Source organism: Aquila chrysaetos, chromosome 24 (assembly GCF_900496995.4).
Source record: "Aquila chrysaetos chrysaetos chromosome 24, bAquChr1.4, whole genome shotgun sequence".
NCBI classification, from domain to species: domain Eukaryota; kingdom Metazoa; phylum Chordata; class Aves; order Accipitriformes; family Accipitridae; genus Aquila; species Aquila chrysaetos.
Genome location: NC_044027.1, coordinates 10,642,480 through 10,660,653, shown reverse-complemented (window position 1 = coordinate 10,660,653; position 18,174 = coordinate 10,642,480). Strand labels below are relative to the sequence as shown.

The window sequence follows — 18,174 nt, the reverse complement described above, 5'->3', positions numbered from 1 at the left end:
GGGAATGGTTGACGATAGCTGGGGAACTGAGCCCTTGGGAGCTGTCTCCCCGCACCGTTTCCTCTGCTGTTTACTTGGGGCAAAATTCAAATTATTTACAGCAAAAGAAAAGCAGAGCTGACTGCGCCTTGGTTATTCTTGGCCATCCCAGCTGGCGCTGCGCTCCAGGAGCAAGCAAGAGCGAAGCCAAATTCATCCCCTCTTTCTGAAATGTGAAATGTTTAATTTCCATCATGTTCACCCTGACCTGGCAAACACCAGGTCAGGGTGAACATGATGGAAATGAAATACTTCCTATTTTTCCCAAACCATCTGTATTTCATCCCTGGGTTGAGCCGGGAGGTGGCGGGAGCATGAGCTGACCACCTTTCTCCTGCAGCGTGGGGGCTCAGCACACAACTGCGGGAAGCTGAAGGTGGGCCACGTCATTTTGGAGGTGAATGGCACGGGGCTGCGGGGCAAAGAGCATCGGGAAGCTGCCCGTATCATCGCTGAAGCCTTTAAGCTGAAGGAAAAGGACTACATTGATTTCTTGGTCACAGAATTCAACGTTGCCCTTTAGGAACCCGAATGGGTTTTGGGAGCGTGGCTTGGGACGGGGAGCACCTGAACGGGGATGAAAGGCAGCGCCGAGGTGTGAAGGCAGCATCCCACCACGCAGAGCCCTCGCCCGCTGCGCCACCCCGCACGCGCAGACACCCCCAGCTTGTCCCCAAATGTCCCCTCACCCACCGCAGACTCTCACTGCCTGGGTAGGGCAGGCTGAGAACGGGCAGAAATCAGTGCACATCCCTTAAAGTCTCCATACCTGTCCTCTCGGGTGGGGGGGGGGGCTCCCCTTTGGGAACACCCTCTCCCCCTCGGCGAGGCTGGGGAGCAGGGCAGGAGGATGGCAGAGGTCTGGCTGTCCCCACTGTCATTTGACTGCCAGCCGCAGAGCAAGGTGGGCCTGTGGCTCAGGCTGGTGGGTTTTTCAGGTGGTCATTGCTCCCTCGGGTGCGCACCGGGCCACAGGTGGGGATGCAAAGAGAGCAACTGGAGGCCTTGTACATTGCTGGCAACATCGTCCTATTTATATATACAGAGCTTGTGCTTTTAATTTTTCAATAAATCTATCAGGTTAGAAAAAGGCCGGCTCTGTGGGGGCTTCTTTGGGGCCGGGACATGGGGGATAGGAAGGTAAGGGGCTGGGGTGCCAACGGGGCACCCTGGCACCGGCAGGGCAGGTCGGAGTGTGGTGGTGGTGGGTGTCACAGCTGGGCAAAACGGCCCCGTCCCTGGGGGAGGGGATGCTCCATCCCCTGCCAGGGCCATCCCCATTCCCATCCCGTCCCCTGCCAGGGCCATCCCCATCCCCATCCCCATCCCATCCTGTCCCCTGCCAGGGCCATCCCCATCCCCATCCTATCCCATCCCATCCCATCCCCTGCCAGGGCCATCCCCATCCCCATCCCCATCCCATCCCATCACATCCCATCCCCTGCCAGGGTCATCTCCATCCCCATCCCCATCCCCATTCCCATTCCCATTCCCATTCCCATTCCCTGCCAAGGGCCGCACCCGGGGATGGGGCAGGCCCCGGCCCCGGCCCCGGCCCCGCTCCGCCCGGGCTGCCCCCCACCAGGGGGTGCCCGCGCTGCATAAATTATGACAATGAGAGCCATCCACCGCGGCTCTGATAGGCTGCCCGCCGCGGGCTATGCAAATATAGAGGAGGGCGGGGTTTGTGCTAACGGATCCCCGGTCCCCTCTCGGCGGCGCGCGCGGATTGGCGGGAAGCGGCAGGGATGCTAATGAAGGCGCGGACCCCGCCCCCCGCCGCCGGCGGGCCGCGCTATTGTCCGGCGGGGCCGGGCCGGGAGGAGGCGGCGGCGGCCGGGGCCGGGACCGGGGCCGGGGCCGGGGCCGGGGCCGCCGTGCGGAGCCGCCCAGCGCCGGGCGAGGAGGGGCCGGCCGGGCCGCCCCTGCAGGTGAGCAGCCGCGGGGCAGCTGTTGCATGCGCGGGGCGGGGGGTGCTGCTCCAGCGGTGCCCCCGGGCCAGATGTGTTCCCCCTCCCCAGCTGTGCCCCGGGGGGGGGGCTGGGGCGGCGCTCAGGGAGCGGGGCCGGCGCTGCGCGGAGCGGCTGTTCCCGGCGAGCCGCCTGCTGCAGCTGGAGGGGAGGAGACGGCCCCGGGGGCACCGCGGGGGGGGCACAGCTGGAGGCACAGCTGGGGGCCCGCGGGGCTGGCCCCATCCGGGGGGCCGCATCCAGCACCCCCTCCGAGCCCGGCTCTGCCGAGCCCGGCTTTGGCAGGGCTGGCTCACAGCTGGGAGCCGGTTGGGGTCCCTGGGCGGATGGGGGGGGTGAACCCCCGGCCCCGCCGGGGTCCCTTCGGCCGAGGAGATGCGCCGGGAGGATGCGGGACAGGCCGCTGCGCCGCTTCTCGCCAACACGTGTCCTGCCCACGCCGCCCCACGCCATCAGAGCTTTTGTGGCCCTGGGGAAACTTGTCATAACTTTTCTTATTCCAGTGCTTCCTTCCCGCCTGGGGCCGAATCTGCCACCCGGCTTGTGCACGGGTGGTGTGGCCGGAGGATTTCGGGAGGGTTTCATCAGGCTGGCGTGGCCGGGGCCGCGAAGGACGGCACGAAGCCAAACGCGGAGGTTGCGGGACTCGAGGCCATGCCGCTGCCTCCTCCGACCGAGGAAGTTGCAAGGGCTGCCTTCAACTTCAGTTCCTTGTTTTATTTAAAGGGCGGCTGCGAGCGCACTCGGTTCCTTAAAGTCAGGTCGTGGGTGCCAGCCGGGTGTCGCGGGTTTCCCTTGCTCTGCAGCACCCTTTCGAAACGGTCCAGGCGGGGACGTTTTAAGGACTCTCCGGAGAGCGTAGCGGTTGATGCACTGTTTACCCAAATCCAGCCCGTTGCTGCTTAACCCCACCACATGCTCCCGGCTGCTGGAGACCGGCTGCCCTCCCGTGTCCCCCGCCACCTCCCCCTTACCCTGCGCTAATAAGGGATCTCTCTGCCACCGGCTCTGCCGCAGCGGCAGCTCTCTCCAGACGGGGATTAAGGCCGCCCTTCGCAGGCATTATGGCCATCGGCAGCCCCCAGCTCACCCCGGCTCCCGCAGGTACGTTGGGGTTTGTCCCGGTGTGTACACCCGCAGCTTTCCTGGCAGGCCCTGGGGACGATGCTGTCCCCAGGGAGGACAGAGCCCTGCGTCGGGGACAGGAAGGTTCGTGTGCCGGGGAGGAGGTAGGAAAGCGGCCGTGGGAGCAGCTCCCATCCCGCTGTAGGGCTTCGCTTCAGTGCAAGTGACGGAGAGATGGCGTTTCCGCAGGGTTTCGGTGCCTCTCCATGGGGATGTGCCGGCAAGGGGGAGCTGAGGGGGACATGGCCCCTCAAGGCAGGGGAACTGGGGGGACTTAGGGGCTTTAGAGCGATGGTGTAGTAACAGGCATGTGTGCTTTCAGAGGACGAGGAGGGTTTGTCAGGCTCTTCCTCACTGCGATGGTTTCTCCCTTGTTTTAATGGGAAATAGTGCAAACTAAAAAAGCAGCATTTCCGCTTCTCTGCCTTCTTTCATGCTCATAAAACAGGACTCTGTGGGCTTAAAAAAAGAGTTTATAAACCAGGAATTCCTCCCTCCTGGAGTGCAGTCGCCCCTTGCCAAGTTTCAGCCTGAGGCTGTTCTTCTGGCCTCCTTCAACCCCCCCCCCCCCCCCCCCCCCCAAAAAAAGATGCTTTGGATGGCAGTGCTGATGTGCCGCTCCTGCTAGGGGCTCGGACAAAAAGGCGAGCTGAGGGGGGGAAGGGGAATGCGGGGAGGCTTCGAGAGACCCACGCTCCCAAAAACCAGCCCTCCCCTGCAGGTCGCCGGGACCAGTCGTCAGCCCCTGCTTGCTTTTAACCTCTCTTTTTAGACACTCAAGCAGAAAAAATGTGTATTTTTATGCAGTGCATGCAGGAGCAGTACCCCCCCTGCAGAGCCCTGGGTTGCAGAGCTTTTTAGCCAAAAAAACCTGCGGTCAGAGGTTCCTGGCTGCAGGCAGGGCTGCTGGCATTGCCTGCTTGCCATCTTGGGGTGCTGAGGTGTAGATCCCTCGGGGGATGTGGGTGCCGGGCACCTCTGGGAGATTGGGTGCTCTCTGGAACTGAGTTTGGGTTTGGAGCTGGTGGTTTAGGAAAATAAAATATCCATCCCTCACCCGTGAGGGGGGTTAAAGCCCCCCCTGCGTCCCAGCCGGGCACATTTATGGGGGTTTAACCCCCCTCCCGGGCGAGGGATGGATATTTTATTTTGGGGCCCAGGGAGGGTTATTCCCCATCACTCGGGGGCCATCGCCTTCATGCCACAGGGATGGGGGTGGGGGGGTCAGAGCCCCCCCAACCCACCTGCTCTGCCCAGGGTTGACAAAGCAGTGAAGGCAAAGTGACAGCAGCCCTGTCGCCCCCCCCGCCATGTCACCGAGCAAGCCCTGGGGCCGGGGATGCGACGTCTCCTCCGCTGTCACCACCGGTAAAGCCAGGAGCAGTGACAGGGCCACGCGCTGCTTGGTGTTGGCCTTGACTGCGCTGCTGTTGCTCTGCTTCACACGTGCAATGAGTTGGGCAGTCTCAGCCTTGCACCTCCATCTGTCCCCCGGGGGTTTGCAGGGCAGGGAGCAGGACAGGGACAGGCGGAGGGTGAAGCTGCCTGCGGAGTGGATCAGAGATTAGGAGCTGAGGGCAGGGCCAGGCAGAGGCAACCCCTTCTGCCTGCTGGCCAGGCAGAGACCTGGCAGTACTCATCACTGCCCTGAGGATCGCCTCCCTCGTCCGAGCACCTCCAGCCCCGAGGCACAATTTGGGACAGCCCTGGCTGAGAGGTGGAGGGTAGGAGAGGGGCTGAGGGTCTCAGGCAGAGCAGAGTTCAGGGGTACAAGACATTTTCTAGCTGAGGCTTCTAAATTTCTTTTTAGCTCTTTCTCTGATTACCCTGTTGCAAAATCCCAGCTTTCAAAGAGCAAGATTAAAAAACAAAATACACACACACACACACTTGGGCTTGTTTGCATTTGCTTTGTGGTTCCTAAGTACGTAGCCACATCATTTTTCAAGCTTTTCTGTGTTACCATAACAGCGAGCAACTCACTTAAAGGGGAAAAAATCCAAGATTCTTCTCTCTTACCACCATGACCATTGGTGGAGGGACTTTCTGGGAAAGCAAGAAATGTGGCTGGATTTGCAAGCAGATCCTGCAGACTGTGGCTGCTGTGGGCAGTGCAGCTGGGGGGGCTGCTACTCAGAAATGGGGTGACAGCCGATGGTATATGGGTTAGGCATGATCCGAGCTGCAGCCTGCCAAAACTGGGTAGGACACATTTTAACCCTCTTTGCCCCAAGACAACAGGACCCACAGTCTCCTTTCACTCCCACCCTCGCCCGCTGGGACCCCCCCCAGGGCTGGTGTTTGGGGCTCCTCATCTCTTGGGGGTGCTGCAGGGCTCAAGGCGGGTCAGGGGGCACTTTGGTGTGCAACTTCTCCAGGCCAGGATGTGGGCAAATGCTCAGGGCTGGAAATGTACCAGCTCAGAGAGGGGCTGAAGCCAAAATCGCTCTTTAGCTGCACTGAGCAGCCGCAGAGCCTGAAGCATCCCATGGGCAACCCCCCTCCTCCCTGGTGGCTGCACCCCGGAGGCAGGAGAAGCTATGGAGCATCTCCAGGTGCAGAAAGTGGAGTTGCCCAGCAAGTGTACAGGGAAAAACCTCCTGCAAGCTCCCCGGGAGGTTTACAAGACCCTAAGGGATGCTTTGGGGCTTGCTCCCTGCCCGTAAAGCCCCAAGGATGCAGGCAGGACTGGGAGCGCGCTGCTGCTGGTGCAGGGACAAAGCCCGAGGACCTTGATGCTGGGTGGCACCAGAAAATAACCCCCAAAACCCCATTAACAGCAGGATTTAAGCCAGGGAATTTGCAGATCTGAGACTTCGGAGTGGGTTACAGGACTTTTCCCGGAGCATGTGGGTGCCATAGCTTTGTTGCTCATCACCACCATCCCCAAGCCAGCAGCACCCCAAAATCACCACAGCACCCTCCGGCTAAATACACCCACCCCAGGGACCGTGCTGTGGTTTCGTTAGCAGCCGGGAGCTCATGCGAGCTCTCCTCCGCGTGCCACTAATTACACAGTAACGAGCTGAATTAATTGCCTGCCTGCAAGTGTGCCAGGATGCGCCCTGATGTCTGGTTATGGCCGTGGCGTCCCTGGGGCTGTGAGCAGCATCTCGGGGTGGGGGCCAGGCAGACCCCCCCCTTGGAAATCCCTTATCCCGGATTTCCAAGGGGGGGGTCTGCCTAGCCAAATTTTGGGGCTGTATGGCTGAATTTTGGGGTTGCTTGGCCTCCTGAAAGACCCTCATCCTGATTTCTTTTGGAAGCTGCAGCTGCTGATGGTCCCAGGCATCCCCCCCGCCCACCCCCGCCATTGTGCTTCAGCATTTTGCTCTGAATAGAATGAAAAAATAAAGTTTTTGATGAAAAGTGACGTGGGAGGAGGGTACAGCCCCTGCCATGCAGGGCCTGATGGGGTTAAAAAATTTGCGGCCGCCTGCAAACTTGCAGGAAGCACCGAGCATCGTTTCCTACTTCTGCAAAAGCCCAGCAGGAAGGTTTTGGGGTGCTCGGGGGGATGCTGCTTTGGGGACCCCCAATGGGGTCATGGTGATGGGGATGTCCCGGCAATGCTGGCACGGGGTGAGTGTACCTGGCGTGGGGTCAGTTGCTCCTCCATGCTCTGGCATTGGGTTGGAGATTCTGCGGGGTGACCGCTGGTGATGCCGGCACGGTGCTCGGTACCAGCCACCGGCACGGGGGCAGCTGCCGCCTCCAGCACCCCATGGCCAAAATTGGGTTGAGGGGGGCTCAAATCTAGCGAGGGGATGTTGCCGGGAAAACCCTGTGGCTTTTCTTGCTACCCGCCCAGCGGTTGGGTTTTTGGCATCCGGCATCTCTCGAGCTGCCGCTGCGGCTCTGGGAACCCTGGCACACCGAGGAGCGGGGCGAGGGCGAGCTCCTGCTTTTAGGTCATTTGTGGAGCGAGTGTGCCAGGCCTCTGCTGTGATCCCTCTTGCTGTCAGCCCTCCAGAGCCGGAGGGGCCTCGGGGTGCTCCTGCCTCCCCGGCACTGTCCTGCGCTGTGGTGGCACCGCTGACGGTCCCCAGGCTGTGGCTGCTCGGCCAGGGTGATGTCTGGCGGGTGCCAACATGGGCAGGGTGTCCCCCAGTGCCCACCCCGGAGGGGGAAAAGCCTTTTGGGGTGGCCCTGGGGGGCTCCATCCCCATGGGGAGCTCTGGGGACCGTCATGGCCATGGGAGAAGCGTCAGCTCCGGGTTCATGCAGGGTGGGGGGCTGGCCCGCGAGCGTCACCCCCTGTCACGGGAGGTTGCTCTTGTCCCCGGGGTCTGGGGGACAGGGGAAGCCCTGGCAGCGGGGGGAACACCTCAAACAGAGCCCACTGTGTCCTGCTGAGCATCCGTCCCTCTCCCTCGGCCCCCGCCAGGACGCAGTGGCGATGATGTGACCTACATTCGTGGCAAGGAGGTCCCCAGCCTGCCGCCGCCGCTGGGCCATGAAGCGGCACAAGTGACGGGGACGCCGTGCCCGCGGGCCATGGCCAGCCCGGCACCATGGCTGCGCTGGACACAAACAGAGCTGACGCGCTGGGAGGGAGAGGAGGAGGAGGAGGAGGAGGAGGAAGACGACTTTGAAAGGCGGATGGACGAGGATGGGGTCATCGGCCTGGGGGAGGATGCCAGGAGCCCACCGTGGGGTGAGTTGTCCCCTCCCCGCTGCCCAAAGACCCTCACTGGGGGGTCCCGGGGGTCCCAGGAGCTGCTGGAGCCGAGGGGGGCTGCGAGGGGACCGGGGGGCACCGGCTGGCTGGCAGCAGCCCCGCGGCGCTGGTGTTTTGCAGGCGACGGCGAGGACCTGGAGGAGGGGTCCCCGGCGGAGGAGGGTCGCTGGCACCCGCGGCGGGACCTGGCGGAGGAGGATGAGGAGCGGGGCAGCTCCAGGGGGGACGAGGAGCCCTGGGGGGCAGAGAGTGACGGGGAGCCCTACCCCGAGCTCTCCTACGAGGGCCGGTGGGGCTCAGGATCCAGCGGCAGCCCCGTGGCGTCGCGGGACGGCCGGGCTCTCTGCCAGCCCCGCGGCTGCAGCTCGGACGGTGGTGACACCTCAGGGCTGTCGGACACCAGCCCTGACCCCGCCACCCCATCCCGCCGGGGCTGGGGCACAGCCGGGGACGCCGGCGGGGGGCACGGGCAGGGCTGGACCCCGAGCCGGAGCCGCCTGCTGCCCCTCTCCACCGACGACCTCTGCGACGCCACCGGCATCGAGCCCGTCCCCGAGCCCCAGCCGGCTAGGACGGGGCTGCCGGCCCCCGGCACCGCTGGCTTGGCACCCACCGGGGAGCCCTGGGGCGCCGGCACCCCCCCCGCACCCCAGCCGCACGACAGGTCCCAGGTGCCCAAGAAAGCGGCACCCACGGTGCTGCCCCCCAAACCCGGCCGGCCGTCGCGGTCCCTGAGCCCCCGCCGGCGGCACGCGGGCGGCAAGGAGGCGAGGGATCCCTCGGGAGCGGGCGCCGGCACGGCCGAGGGCGCCCAGTACGGCCGAGGGCGGCTCAACCACCCCCTGCCCGACCTCTCCAAGGTGGAGGCACGGGTGAAGTTCGACCAGAGCTACCGGCCGCCGCGGGGCCGAGCCCTGCCCGCCCACCCCAGGGCCCCGGGCGGCCCCATCGGCTTCAAGTCCCCAGCCGAAATCGTCCGGGAGGTGCTGCTGAGCAGCGGGGAGGGGGTCCCCCCGCAGCCCCCCACCGCCGCCGGGTTGCCGCAGGAGTTCAGGTCCCCCAGGCAAGCCACCGAGCTGGTGCAACAGCTCCAGGTAACACCCAGCTCCCCCAGTTCAGCCAGAGAGGCCTTACTGGGAGGGTCCCTAGGGTGGGGGGGACCAGGCAGTGCAGGTGAGATGGAGATGTCACCAGTCCCGTGAGCCGGCCCTGTGTCACCGGTGGGGGTGTTGGCGCCGGTCACCTCTTCCCAGTCCTGCATGAGGGCTGGCGAGGAGGGAAGGACCAGGCAGGGATGCGGGCAGCACTCAGGGCTGGAGGCAGGGAGGCTTGTGTCCCCCCCAGGACGCTTGTACACCCCCCCCCAGTGCTCTTTACCCCCAGGGTGCTTGTCCCCGGCGATGCCCTCCTGTCCCCTGGGAGGAGAGGGCGGCTCTCCCCCACGCAGAGAAATGGGGGCCACACCTGCACTAGAGGGGCCGGGTGCTCTGGGGGGTGGGTTTCTGCACCCCAGGGTGTCCCCCACCCATGGGAGCCCCCCCCCAGCCCTGTCATCCCCACACGGGGGTGCCTCCCTCCGTGTTGCATCCCCCTTTTGCCACCCACCCCTCGGGCATCCTCCGAGCCCCCGTCCCCGTGCCGGGTGCCGTCACCCACTGCGCGTCCCCTCCCCGCAGGACGACTACCACAAGCTGCTGACGAAGTACGCCGAGGCCGAGAACACCATCGACCAGCTGCGCCTGGGTGCCAGGGTGGGTGCCAGGGCAGGGATGGCTGCGGGGGGGGGCAGGAGGTGGGACTCCCGGCTCTGCTTCCCCCTCCCTGGGGTTATTCGGGGTGTCTTCCTCCCCCGGCCCCCCCCCCGTGCTCTTCCTCTTCCCGGGGAGCTGCGGTTGAGCTGAGCCCAGCCCGGGGAGCGGGAGTCGCGGCCACCGCAGAGCCCACAGCAAAACCGGGGGTCGCTTCCCCCCCCCCCCCTCCCGCCTGGCAGGCTCCCCTCCGCGCCAGGGAGGTGGCTGAGCTGAAACGGCCCCGAAATGGCGGGGGCGGCTGCGGGGCACGTCACCGAAATGGCAGGGCAGCGGGCGGAAGCGCGTCCCCGCGTCACCCTCGCCGCCTCCCGCCCCGCGCCGCTGCGCGGGTGGGGAAACTGAGGCAGGGCTGGTGCCCGGCGGTGCCCCCCGCCCACGCCGTGCGCCCACCTTCGCCCCTGCCTGCCTGCTGTCCCCACGGGGGGACCCGGGGGGCACGTCGGGCGGGCAATGCCAGGGTCGGGGTGCAGGGTGGGTACCCAAACCCCCCCCTCCCTGCCCCCAGGTGAGCCTGTACGCCGACCCGCCACGGCCCAGCCGCAGCCTCGCCGTGGGCACCGTGGGCACCGGCTGCCGGGTGACGGCCCTCAGCATCCCGCAGGCCAGGACGGCGGCTTTCGGCACGACCCCGGCCCCGGCCCCGCCGGCCTCGCCGGGTGGTGGAGGTGGGTTGAACTGTGGTTTCCCCGTCCTGCTCATCGCCCTCCCGCTCTGGTTTTGGGGGCAGGGGGGGGCTGTTGAGCCGAGACCCCCCATACCCACGGCTTCCCCACGGTGGGGTGGGGGGGACCGGTGCATCACCTCGTCCTCGTGTTTTCTCGCAGCTCCAGCACCGGGACCGTCAGACCGGGAGGGATCGCCCCAACCTCCTTCCCCCCCTCCACCCGGGGGGGGCTGCCCAGCCTGCCCGGGGCCGTGCCGCTGCCCGGGCACCCAGCTGACGAGGACGCTGGCGGGACAGACCCACAAGCTGCAGGCCCAGGCAAGCTCCGGGGGGGGGGGCGGCTGCAGCGGGGAGAGGGGGCTGCAGCGGGGCTGGGCTCAGCCCTTTCTCCCCCGGGCAGGTGGAATCCTTCGAAGGCCGGATCCGGGCTGGGAGCCCCGCGCCCCAGGAGCAGCTCCAGGTGCGTCAGCCCCGTCCCGGCCCCCCAGCCCGGGGGTGCCCGGCGGGGCCGGGGGGGTGGCGGGGACCAGGGGCCGAGGCGGCAGACTCGGACGTCGCCGCCGTTGTGCCGCAGAGGTTTAGGAAGCTGAGGGATGCGCAGGATGCGCTGGAGCGGGCGTACCTGCGAGCCCGGCAGCAGCACCCAGGGGCCTCGGGGGAGTTCGATCCCGACCGGTAAGCGCTTGACCCCCACCGCCCTCTCCCCACCCGCAAAGCCCCAGGGACCCGTGCCGCCGGCCCCCCCGGGCCGCCGGGTTCCGTGTCTCCCCGACACTGATGGTTGCTGTCTTGCAGCGAGGTGGAAGGGGAGATTTTCCGCCTGGGGCTGCACTTGGAGGAGCTGAAGGAGCGGCTGGAGCCTGGGGCCAGGCGGCAGCTCCCCCCGCAATGCCCGAACCAGCCCCGCTCCCCTCCGGCCCCTTCCCCGCCGCCGGCCGCCTGCTCCCCGCGCCCCGAGGTGAGCTGGGCAAGGCTTCAGGGGGAGCGGACGGGGCTGGGGGGTGCAAAGAAAGATGCTGGGGTGGGGGTCGTGCTTCTCTGACCCCCTTTTGCTGTGCCCTGCAGAGCCCCGCGCTGATGGAGGGTCCCCGGGGGACAGCGGGGGACGGCGAGGTGGTGACGGGGGGGGTTGCCCCGGCCCCTCTGGCACAAGCAGCTCCGAGTGGAGGAGGATTTCGGTGACCTGCTGGAGCAGTGAGTGCCCTCGCAGTGGGGCAGGGGGGGGATGCGGGCAGGGAGCGGCTCCCCAAAACCACCAACTCCTGCCTGCGGTCCCCCCAGGTACAAGCACTTCAAGTCCTTGCCAGAGTCGCTGAGCCTGGAGCAGCTGAGTCTGGCAGAGACTGGGTCCCAAGAGGAGGCGGATAGACCTGCAGCAGGGGACGGTGGCCCCAGCAAGGTCGCCTGCAGGACACGGTCACTAGAGGAGGGGGTCGACCTCGAGACCTCCCCTTTGTAAGTGTTGCGGGAGGACAAGTGCCCCATGCTGGGCGAGTGGGAGGTTTTATGTCAGGTCTCAGGTTTTACATCACTGACATTGATAGGCTTCAGAGTTAACAGCCTCCATGGGAGAGCTGGCTGCACTAGGGCATTTCCCCACATCTGGGGTTGCTCTGCCCCATTGCTCATGCTCCGTCCTCTCCCTGCAGGCACCCCGCGGAGAGGAGAGCTGCGCCGCTGCCCCCCAGGGAGCCTCCATGGCCAGGGAGGACACGGGGCCACCTGTCCCCTGCCACCGCTGAGGAGCCACCGGCCACAGCCAAGCCCCCCCTGGGGCTCCCCGAGCCACCGCGGGTGCTCCTGTCCCGCCGCAGCAGCAGGGCGGGCAGCGCTGTCGCCCAGCACCAGCCCCGCAAGGTGAGTCCCCTGGGACTGCAGGCCCCATCTGCCAGCACCCCCAGACCGTGCTGGGGGCTCCTGGGGGCGCTTGGCACCAATCCTGCTCTCCTCGATGCATCTGCAGGAGCATCGCATTGTGTCACCGGAGACGGACAGCGGCTTTGTGGGCTCGGAGGCCAGCAGGGTGTCACCCCCCGTGCACACCCCTGAGCACCAGCCTCCCGGCACCGGGTATGGCTCGGGGTCCCTGCCCTCACCCCAGTGTGGGGATTCGGGGACACGGGCTGTTGGCTCTGTCTGGGGGGATTTGGGGCGCTGAAGGGGAGCAGGGATGGGGGGAGAGGCGGTGAGGACGCAGGGAGCAGGGAGGGGTTGCCAGGGTGGGTTGGAGGTGTGCAGGGTGGCCCATGGCTGGGGCGTGAGCCATGGCGGCTGCCTGCATGACCCGTCCCGTCCCCAGGACCCCTGGCTTGCTGGGACCCTCCATCCCCATCCCTGCAACCCTCTGTCCTCCACGGAAGAGAGAGGCGATCCCGCTTCCCTCCGAGACGGCGCTGATGGACATCTACCCCGTGGGCGAGCAGGGTGGCACCGGGGGGCCCCGCCTGCCCCCCAGCACCCCCTCGCAGGGCAGGTCCCCCCCGCGCTGGGCCGAGAGCGCGGGCAGCGAGGCAGGACCCGACGGTGACGGCAGTGAGTAGGCAGCGTTTCAGGGAGGGATGTGTCCCCGGGGAGAGAGATTTGGGGGGGGGGGCCCTGGCTCTGCGGGTGGAAGAGGGTCTGGTTTATGGTGTTCCCCCAAGCCCCTTGGTGTGCTGGCCTGGGGGTGCCTTCTGCCTGCTGGTTCTGCTCCCCCAGGTCTCTCCTGGGAGGGGGACAGCCCCACGTCCCACGCTGCCAACCTCGGCTCACTGGTCTCCCCCCTCCCCAGCTCACACGGACTCGGAGGCAGAAGGCAGGAGTTGCGCCAGCGCCGGCGGCCACCCCTCCAGCGTGGCCAGGGGCCCGGCCAGCCCCCCGCCATCCCCCGAAACACCGTCCCCCACCCCGCTGTCCCCTGACCTGCCATCCCTCGACCCGGCTCGCTGCGACCTGCTGGGCTCCCGTCTGGAGCGTGAGTGAGTGTCTATGTACCCCCCCAAACCGGGCCAACCCCCCCGGGTGACACAGGGACCCTGCCAAGCAAAGCCCCCAAAGGCACCAGCATCTTCTGCTGGGCAGCAGCAGGTTTTCCCTTCTTGGAGAGCCAGGACGTAGCTGGGGCTGAGTCCTCCAAACTCGTGACATGTGTGGGCTGGCTGAGACAAGCCCCAGGCTTGGTTTTGGGGAGCATCATAGCATGAGCTACTGGGTCCGGGCCGGTGGGGATGGGGTCAGGTGTGGGGTCCGGGGAGGATGGGACTGCTCCCACCCCGGGGCACCCAGGAGCAGCCAGGACTGTCGGGAGCCTCGCTGTACTGCAGGCGCCCCTCACCGTGGTATCTGTCCTGCGGCAGCCAGGCCATCCGGGCGCTGCGGGACGAGGTGTGGCGGCTGCAGCGGAGGCTGGAGGAGAGCCTGCGCCGCTCCCGCAGGTATCCCGAGGGAAAAGCCGCCCCGGCCAGGAGGCAGCTGGTGGCCAGCGGACCATCGTCCCCCAAGGACGCAGCACCCTCGGGGTAGGTGGCAGGAGGGACCTGGGGGGCGGTGGGGGGGTGGCAGCAGCCACCCCTGGTTGGGGGCAGCACTGTGTCCCACGGGCCTGGGGACACCCCCAGCCCGTCCCATTTCTGCTGCAACTGGGGAGAGGTTGGGCTCGGGGAGGGGGACCGGCAGCCTGGCTGTGCAGGGTGGTGGGTCGGGGGGATGCCTGCGGGGACGCTGAGGGGTCTGGGTGGTGACAGCAGCACCGTCCCCTCCGCAGGGAGCCAAGCCCCCCGGTGCGGGGCAGGGTGGCCCCTGGGGTCGCACTGACGAAGAGACGGAGGTCGGCATCGCTGCCGCGGGATGGGCCAGAGGTGGACCTCAGTAAGTGGGACCCCACTGGGGTTGGGGCAACGGGGACGGTGGGGACACGCTCCTCCCTGCGTGCCATTTCCCCTTCCCCAAACGGAGTGGGGTGCTGGTGGGGCTGCGGGACCCAGCAGCGCTCAGCCCAGGGCTAGATCCTGCGGACCTGGGGTCGGACCCACTGGATCCCACCCCGCTTCCCTCTCCTCCACCGCAGCCTCCGAGTCGGACCCCTCACCCGCCGGGCCCCGGGCCACCCCCTCCCCACAGAAGAGCCCTGGGAGCACCTCAGGTGTGGTGACGTTTCGGGGACAGTACACAGGTGGGTGCCAGCAGCGGTCGGTGCCTGGGGCTGAGGGCGGCTGCCCCCGTGTTGGGGTTCCCGGCCGCGCTCACGCTGGGTTTCGGCAGGGACACAGTACCAGGCGGGGATGCCACGGGCCACCCCAGCACCCCGAGAAGAGCCGGGCACCCCAGGGTGCCCTCGGTGCCACGGGAGCAGGACATCATCAGGTGAGTGACCCCGGGAGCAGCCCCCAGCCCCTTCTGGGCTTCACAAACGAAGCTGCTAATGACTTTAATTCATTAACTAGAGGCTTGGGGAGGGGGGAGATATGAGCCCACTCCCCGCAGCCTGGGGCTCACCCCAGTGCCCCTCGGCTGGACCCCCCTGCCCTGGGGTACCCTCCTCGCTGCCGGCTGCAGCCGCTGGTGTCCCCGGAGCAGTGGGAACGTGTCCCCAGCCCTGTCCTTTAGCTAAACGTTAACCCGGCCCATTCCCATCGCCGGGTAACGGCGCAGAGCTGGGCTCCGCTGTGTCCTGTGCCTGCCTGGAACGGAGCTGGACGCATGCAGAATGCTTTGCAGACCCCCCATTTTGCAGACCCTCCCCCAATTTGAAGAGCCCCCCCTTTGCAGCCCCCCCACCCCATCCTTGCAGGGAAAGGCCTTCGCCTCCTGTCCCAGCCGCTCCCCCAAACCGCTCTGCTTTTTCCAAACCGCCCTTGCTTGGTCAGTGCGGGGATGTGCCCAGACACGCTCACTCTTCTCTCCATAGCTGGATTCGGGGCGGGTGATGCCGCGAGACAGCCCCAGCACAGCACCCCGAGGAGAACGCGCTGCCCGGCTTGCCGAGCACCCGTGGGTCCCCCCGCGCCCGGCAGCAGGGACGGAGCCACACACGGTGGGTGACGGATGGCACGTGCTTGGCGTGGCTCATCCCTGCATGGGGGCTGGGGCGGGGGGACGGGAAACAACCCTCGGACCCCTGGCACAGCGCTGGCACACTGCTTGGGGACAGAAGTGACAGCCAGCGGTGCCACCACCCGCTCCCCCCGGGCATGGCTGTTCCCACTGTGGCACGGGTGGGCTCACCTGGGGCTGCCGCTCGCTGCACCCCCACAGGGACATCTGACCCCCTTGGGGACATCTAACCACCTTTCTCCCCGCAGCAGAGCATGGCCCCGGTGGCACGTCCCCCCCAGGCTCCCGCGTTGGTCCCCGAGCCGAGAAACCGGAGCGGCCCGGACTTTGGTACTTGGCCAGCCCCGGTGCCACCGCTGCCATCGGCTGCCTTGCACCCGTCCCCCTCGTGCCTTACGTTCCCTCCGTGCTGTAAGGATGCTCTGCGTTGGGGGGGACCGGGGGGGAGGTCAGCATCTCCCGGGGGAGGAGGGTGAACCCGGGAGGGGCTGTGCCCACCCCGGGGACCTGCTGGTTTGCCCACGGAGCCCAGGCACCCGGGTGGCAGCTGGCTGGGAGCGGGGTCTGCGTCGGGGTGAGCGTAGGGAGATGGGTGCTGGGGATTGGAGATGGATGAGGTGGGGGAGAGGGGTGAAAACCAAGGCAGAGTGGAGGCACAGAGCCCCGGGGGGGGGGGGCACATCCTACGGGGCAAAGCCGAGCCCGTGTCCCCTTCTTCTTCCCAGCTACTGCTCCCCAGCGGTACCTACCTCAGCCCCAGCCATGGCCGGGGTCCCCCTCCAACACGCTGCGGGGCACCGGCTGGCAGAGCATCCCCCCGGGCCGCGTGCCGCCGGCCACCACCGCTGCCTCACCCTGGACCTGGATGAGTTGGAGGAGCTGAACCGCTCGCTGAGCCGGGCCGTGGAGGCTGCCCAGAGCGTGAGGCTCACCACCACCCGCATGAGCCGGGCGCTAGCCGATGAGCTGAGCCGAGCACGGGACCTGCGGGGCTCCTGCCTCTTCTGAGGGTCCTGCCGGCCCCTGCCAAACCCTCCCTGCCCTCGCAGGGGGCAGCAGGAGGAGGAAGATGGTACCCCCATCAGCATCCCTTCACTGGATGCTCCCTGCCAGATCTGGGGGCACCGGGTCTGGAGGCATCTCCATGGGGTCCTGCACCGGCTCCCATCCCGCTTGCCCTAGACCTCCTGCATCGCTTGTCCATCTGTCTGTCCATTTTCAGGACCACCCAAGGTGCAGGAGCGGGGCAAGACGTGGACAGAAGTCTCCCCAGACCTGCATCATCCCGTGGCACGCCGGGCTGCGAGCACAGCCCCGGCAGGAGGGCACCGTCCCCTGGGACCAGCGGGGTGGCCCTGTGTCCCCCAAGGCAGACGCCACCCGGAGCCGAGCGCTTCTGGGGATGCTCTGACTTTGTGTAGGTCCTACTGCAACACAGGTCGAGCCCCCGTTGGCAGCTGCGTTTACCTCCGTGCCTGTGAGGGCAGAAGTACCCGCAATTCCCTATTCAACCCTTTTCCCAGCCTTTAGGCATCCTGCGGGAGCTCGGTGCCCCCCTCCGCCCTCTGCTCTGCCCTTGGACTTCAGCCGAGCCAGGTCCTCCCTGGAAAAGCTCTTCTTTTTGTCATTTTATGTGAATTTTTTTTCTCCGAGGTAGCTAGTAAGCAGCTAAATCACTCTTTTAGGGTTGATTGATGATATACAATGTGTGTGTGTATGTATATATATGTATCTATATAGAGGTACATATATATGTTCTGGTTTTAATTTCCAGTATAATCCTTAGGGCATTTGTGGGTTTTTTTGGCCATCCCTGGGTGTGGCCACCCACAGTGTTATCCAGGCAGAAAAAAAGAAGGATTTGGGGTTTTCCTTGGGATTCCCAGGGGATCTGGGCTGGTAGAGGAAAAATTGCCCCGTGAGACCAAGGCAGGGGCAGGATCTGGCCCTGAGGGGGGTCTGCGGAGCTCCTGTCCCTCCAGGGTGGTTTTGTAATGAGTTAACGCCTATTTTTTAGCGAAATGGATGCGGTCGGAGCAGCCCTCAGAGAGGGGACAGTGCCTTGGAGGTGGGTGCTCCGCACCCTACAAACCCTGGGGGAACCCTCCAGCTGCACCCGCCAGCACCCATGTGGAACCTGCACCCTGTGCCCCAGCTTGTCCATCTGTCTGTCCATTTTCAAATGGGTCCAGCCAAACCGCCCCCCCATCCCTGAGCATCTCAGCCTGCAGTGCCCCCGGCTGTGTTTATGTGTAGGACCTACCTAAAGTGCCCGTGTCAAATTTATTTATTTTTGAATTTTTTTTGTTGTACAAAGACCCACGTTTTTTGGGGGGCAAAATCACTAATGCCCCCTGTGAGTTACTCAGGTCTAGAGCCTCCCCAAGCGCTTGCAAAACCACTGAGCCCGGATCCTGCAACCAGCCCGGGGGGGCCAGGGAGGGGCTGCCCCTGATGCTGCCCTTTGGGGGGAGAGGGGTGGGTTGGGGGCATGCAGGGGGGATTTTAAAGAGGATTTATGTGTCTCTGGTTGCATCTGCTTGTACCTGTGTCCCAAGCGAGCCGACGGGCTAGGTCGCAGCCGCACTGGAAGCTGTGACCCCCCCAGCCCAGCTGGGGCGTGCGGGGAGCATGCAGGGAACACGCAGCTGTATTTAACTATCCCAAATGCAATAGCCAGGAGCAAAGATGAAGTTTTTTTCCGTATCTCCTATTTTGTAATGACCAGCAGAGCCATTTGGATGGTATTTTGTACTAAGATAATCACCTATTTTTGAACAAAATAAATGCTGTTGGTTGGCTTGTGGGTTTTTCTTCCTTTTCAAAGCCATTTCTCGGGTGAGTTTTGGCATC

At 65.6% G+C, this 18,174-nt stretch overlaps 2 protein-coding genes across 7 annotated transcripts in view; both read left to right on the top strand.

Annotated features, from left to right (window-relative positions):
- WHRN (whirlin) overlaps nucleotides 1-1,130 on the top strand; it is a 58,485-nt gene extending 57,355 nt beyond the window's left edge. For all 6 annotated transcript variants that reach the window (XM_030000664.2, XM_030000666.2, XM_030000665.2 and 3 more), the window contains one exon: nucleotides 380-1,130. In XM_030000664.2, the coding sequence (XP_029856524.1) occupies nucleotides 380-562 (183 nt within the window). In that variant the 3' untranslated portion in view covers nucleotides 563-1,130. The remainder of the gene's footprint in view (nucleotides 1-379) is intronic.
- Nucleotides 1,131-5,288: 4,158 nt separating this feature from the next.
- On the top strand, nucleotides 5,289-18,121 carry AKNA (AT-hook transcription factor). Its single transcript, XM_041119927.1, has 22 exons — nucleotides 5,289-6,716; nucleotides 7,522-7,791; nucleotides 7,936-8,909; nucleotides 9,492-9,566; nucleotides 10,132-10,291; nucleotides 10,451-10,608; nucleotides 10,691-10,750; nucleotides 10,865-10,965; nucleotides 11,086-11,248; nucleotides 11,420-11,484; nucleotides 11,572-11,745; nucleotides 11,940-12,147; nucleotides 12,254-12,360; nucleotides 12,590-12,822; nucleotides 13,061-13,247; nucleotides 13,626-13,787; nucleotides 14,033-14,136; nucleotides 14,336-14,440; nucleotides 14,530-14,631; nucleotides 15,176-15,301; nucleotides 15,570-15,732; nucleotides 16,047-18,121. Exons 1-22 carry the CDS (start codon nucleotides 6,497-6,499, stop codon nucleotides 16,327-16,329), a joined length of 4,200 nt encoding a protein of 1,399 aa, XP_040975861.1. The 5' UTR covers nucleotides 5,289-6,496; the 3' UTR covers nucleotides 16,330-18,121.
- The last annotated feature ends 53 nt before the right edge of the window (nucleotides 18,122-18,174 follow it).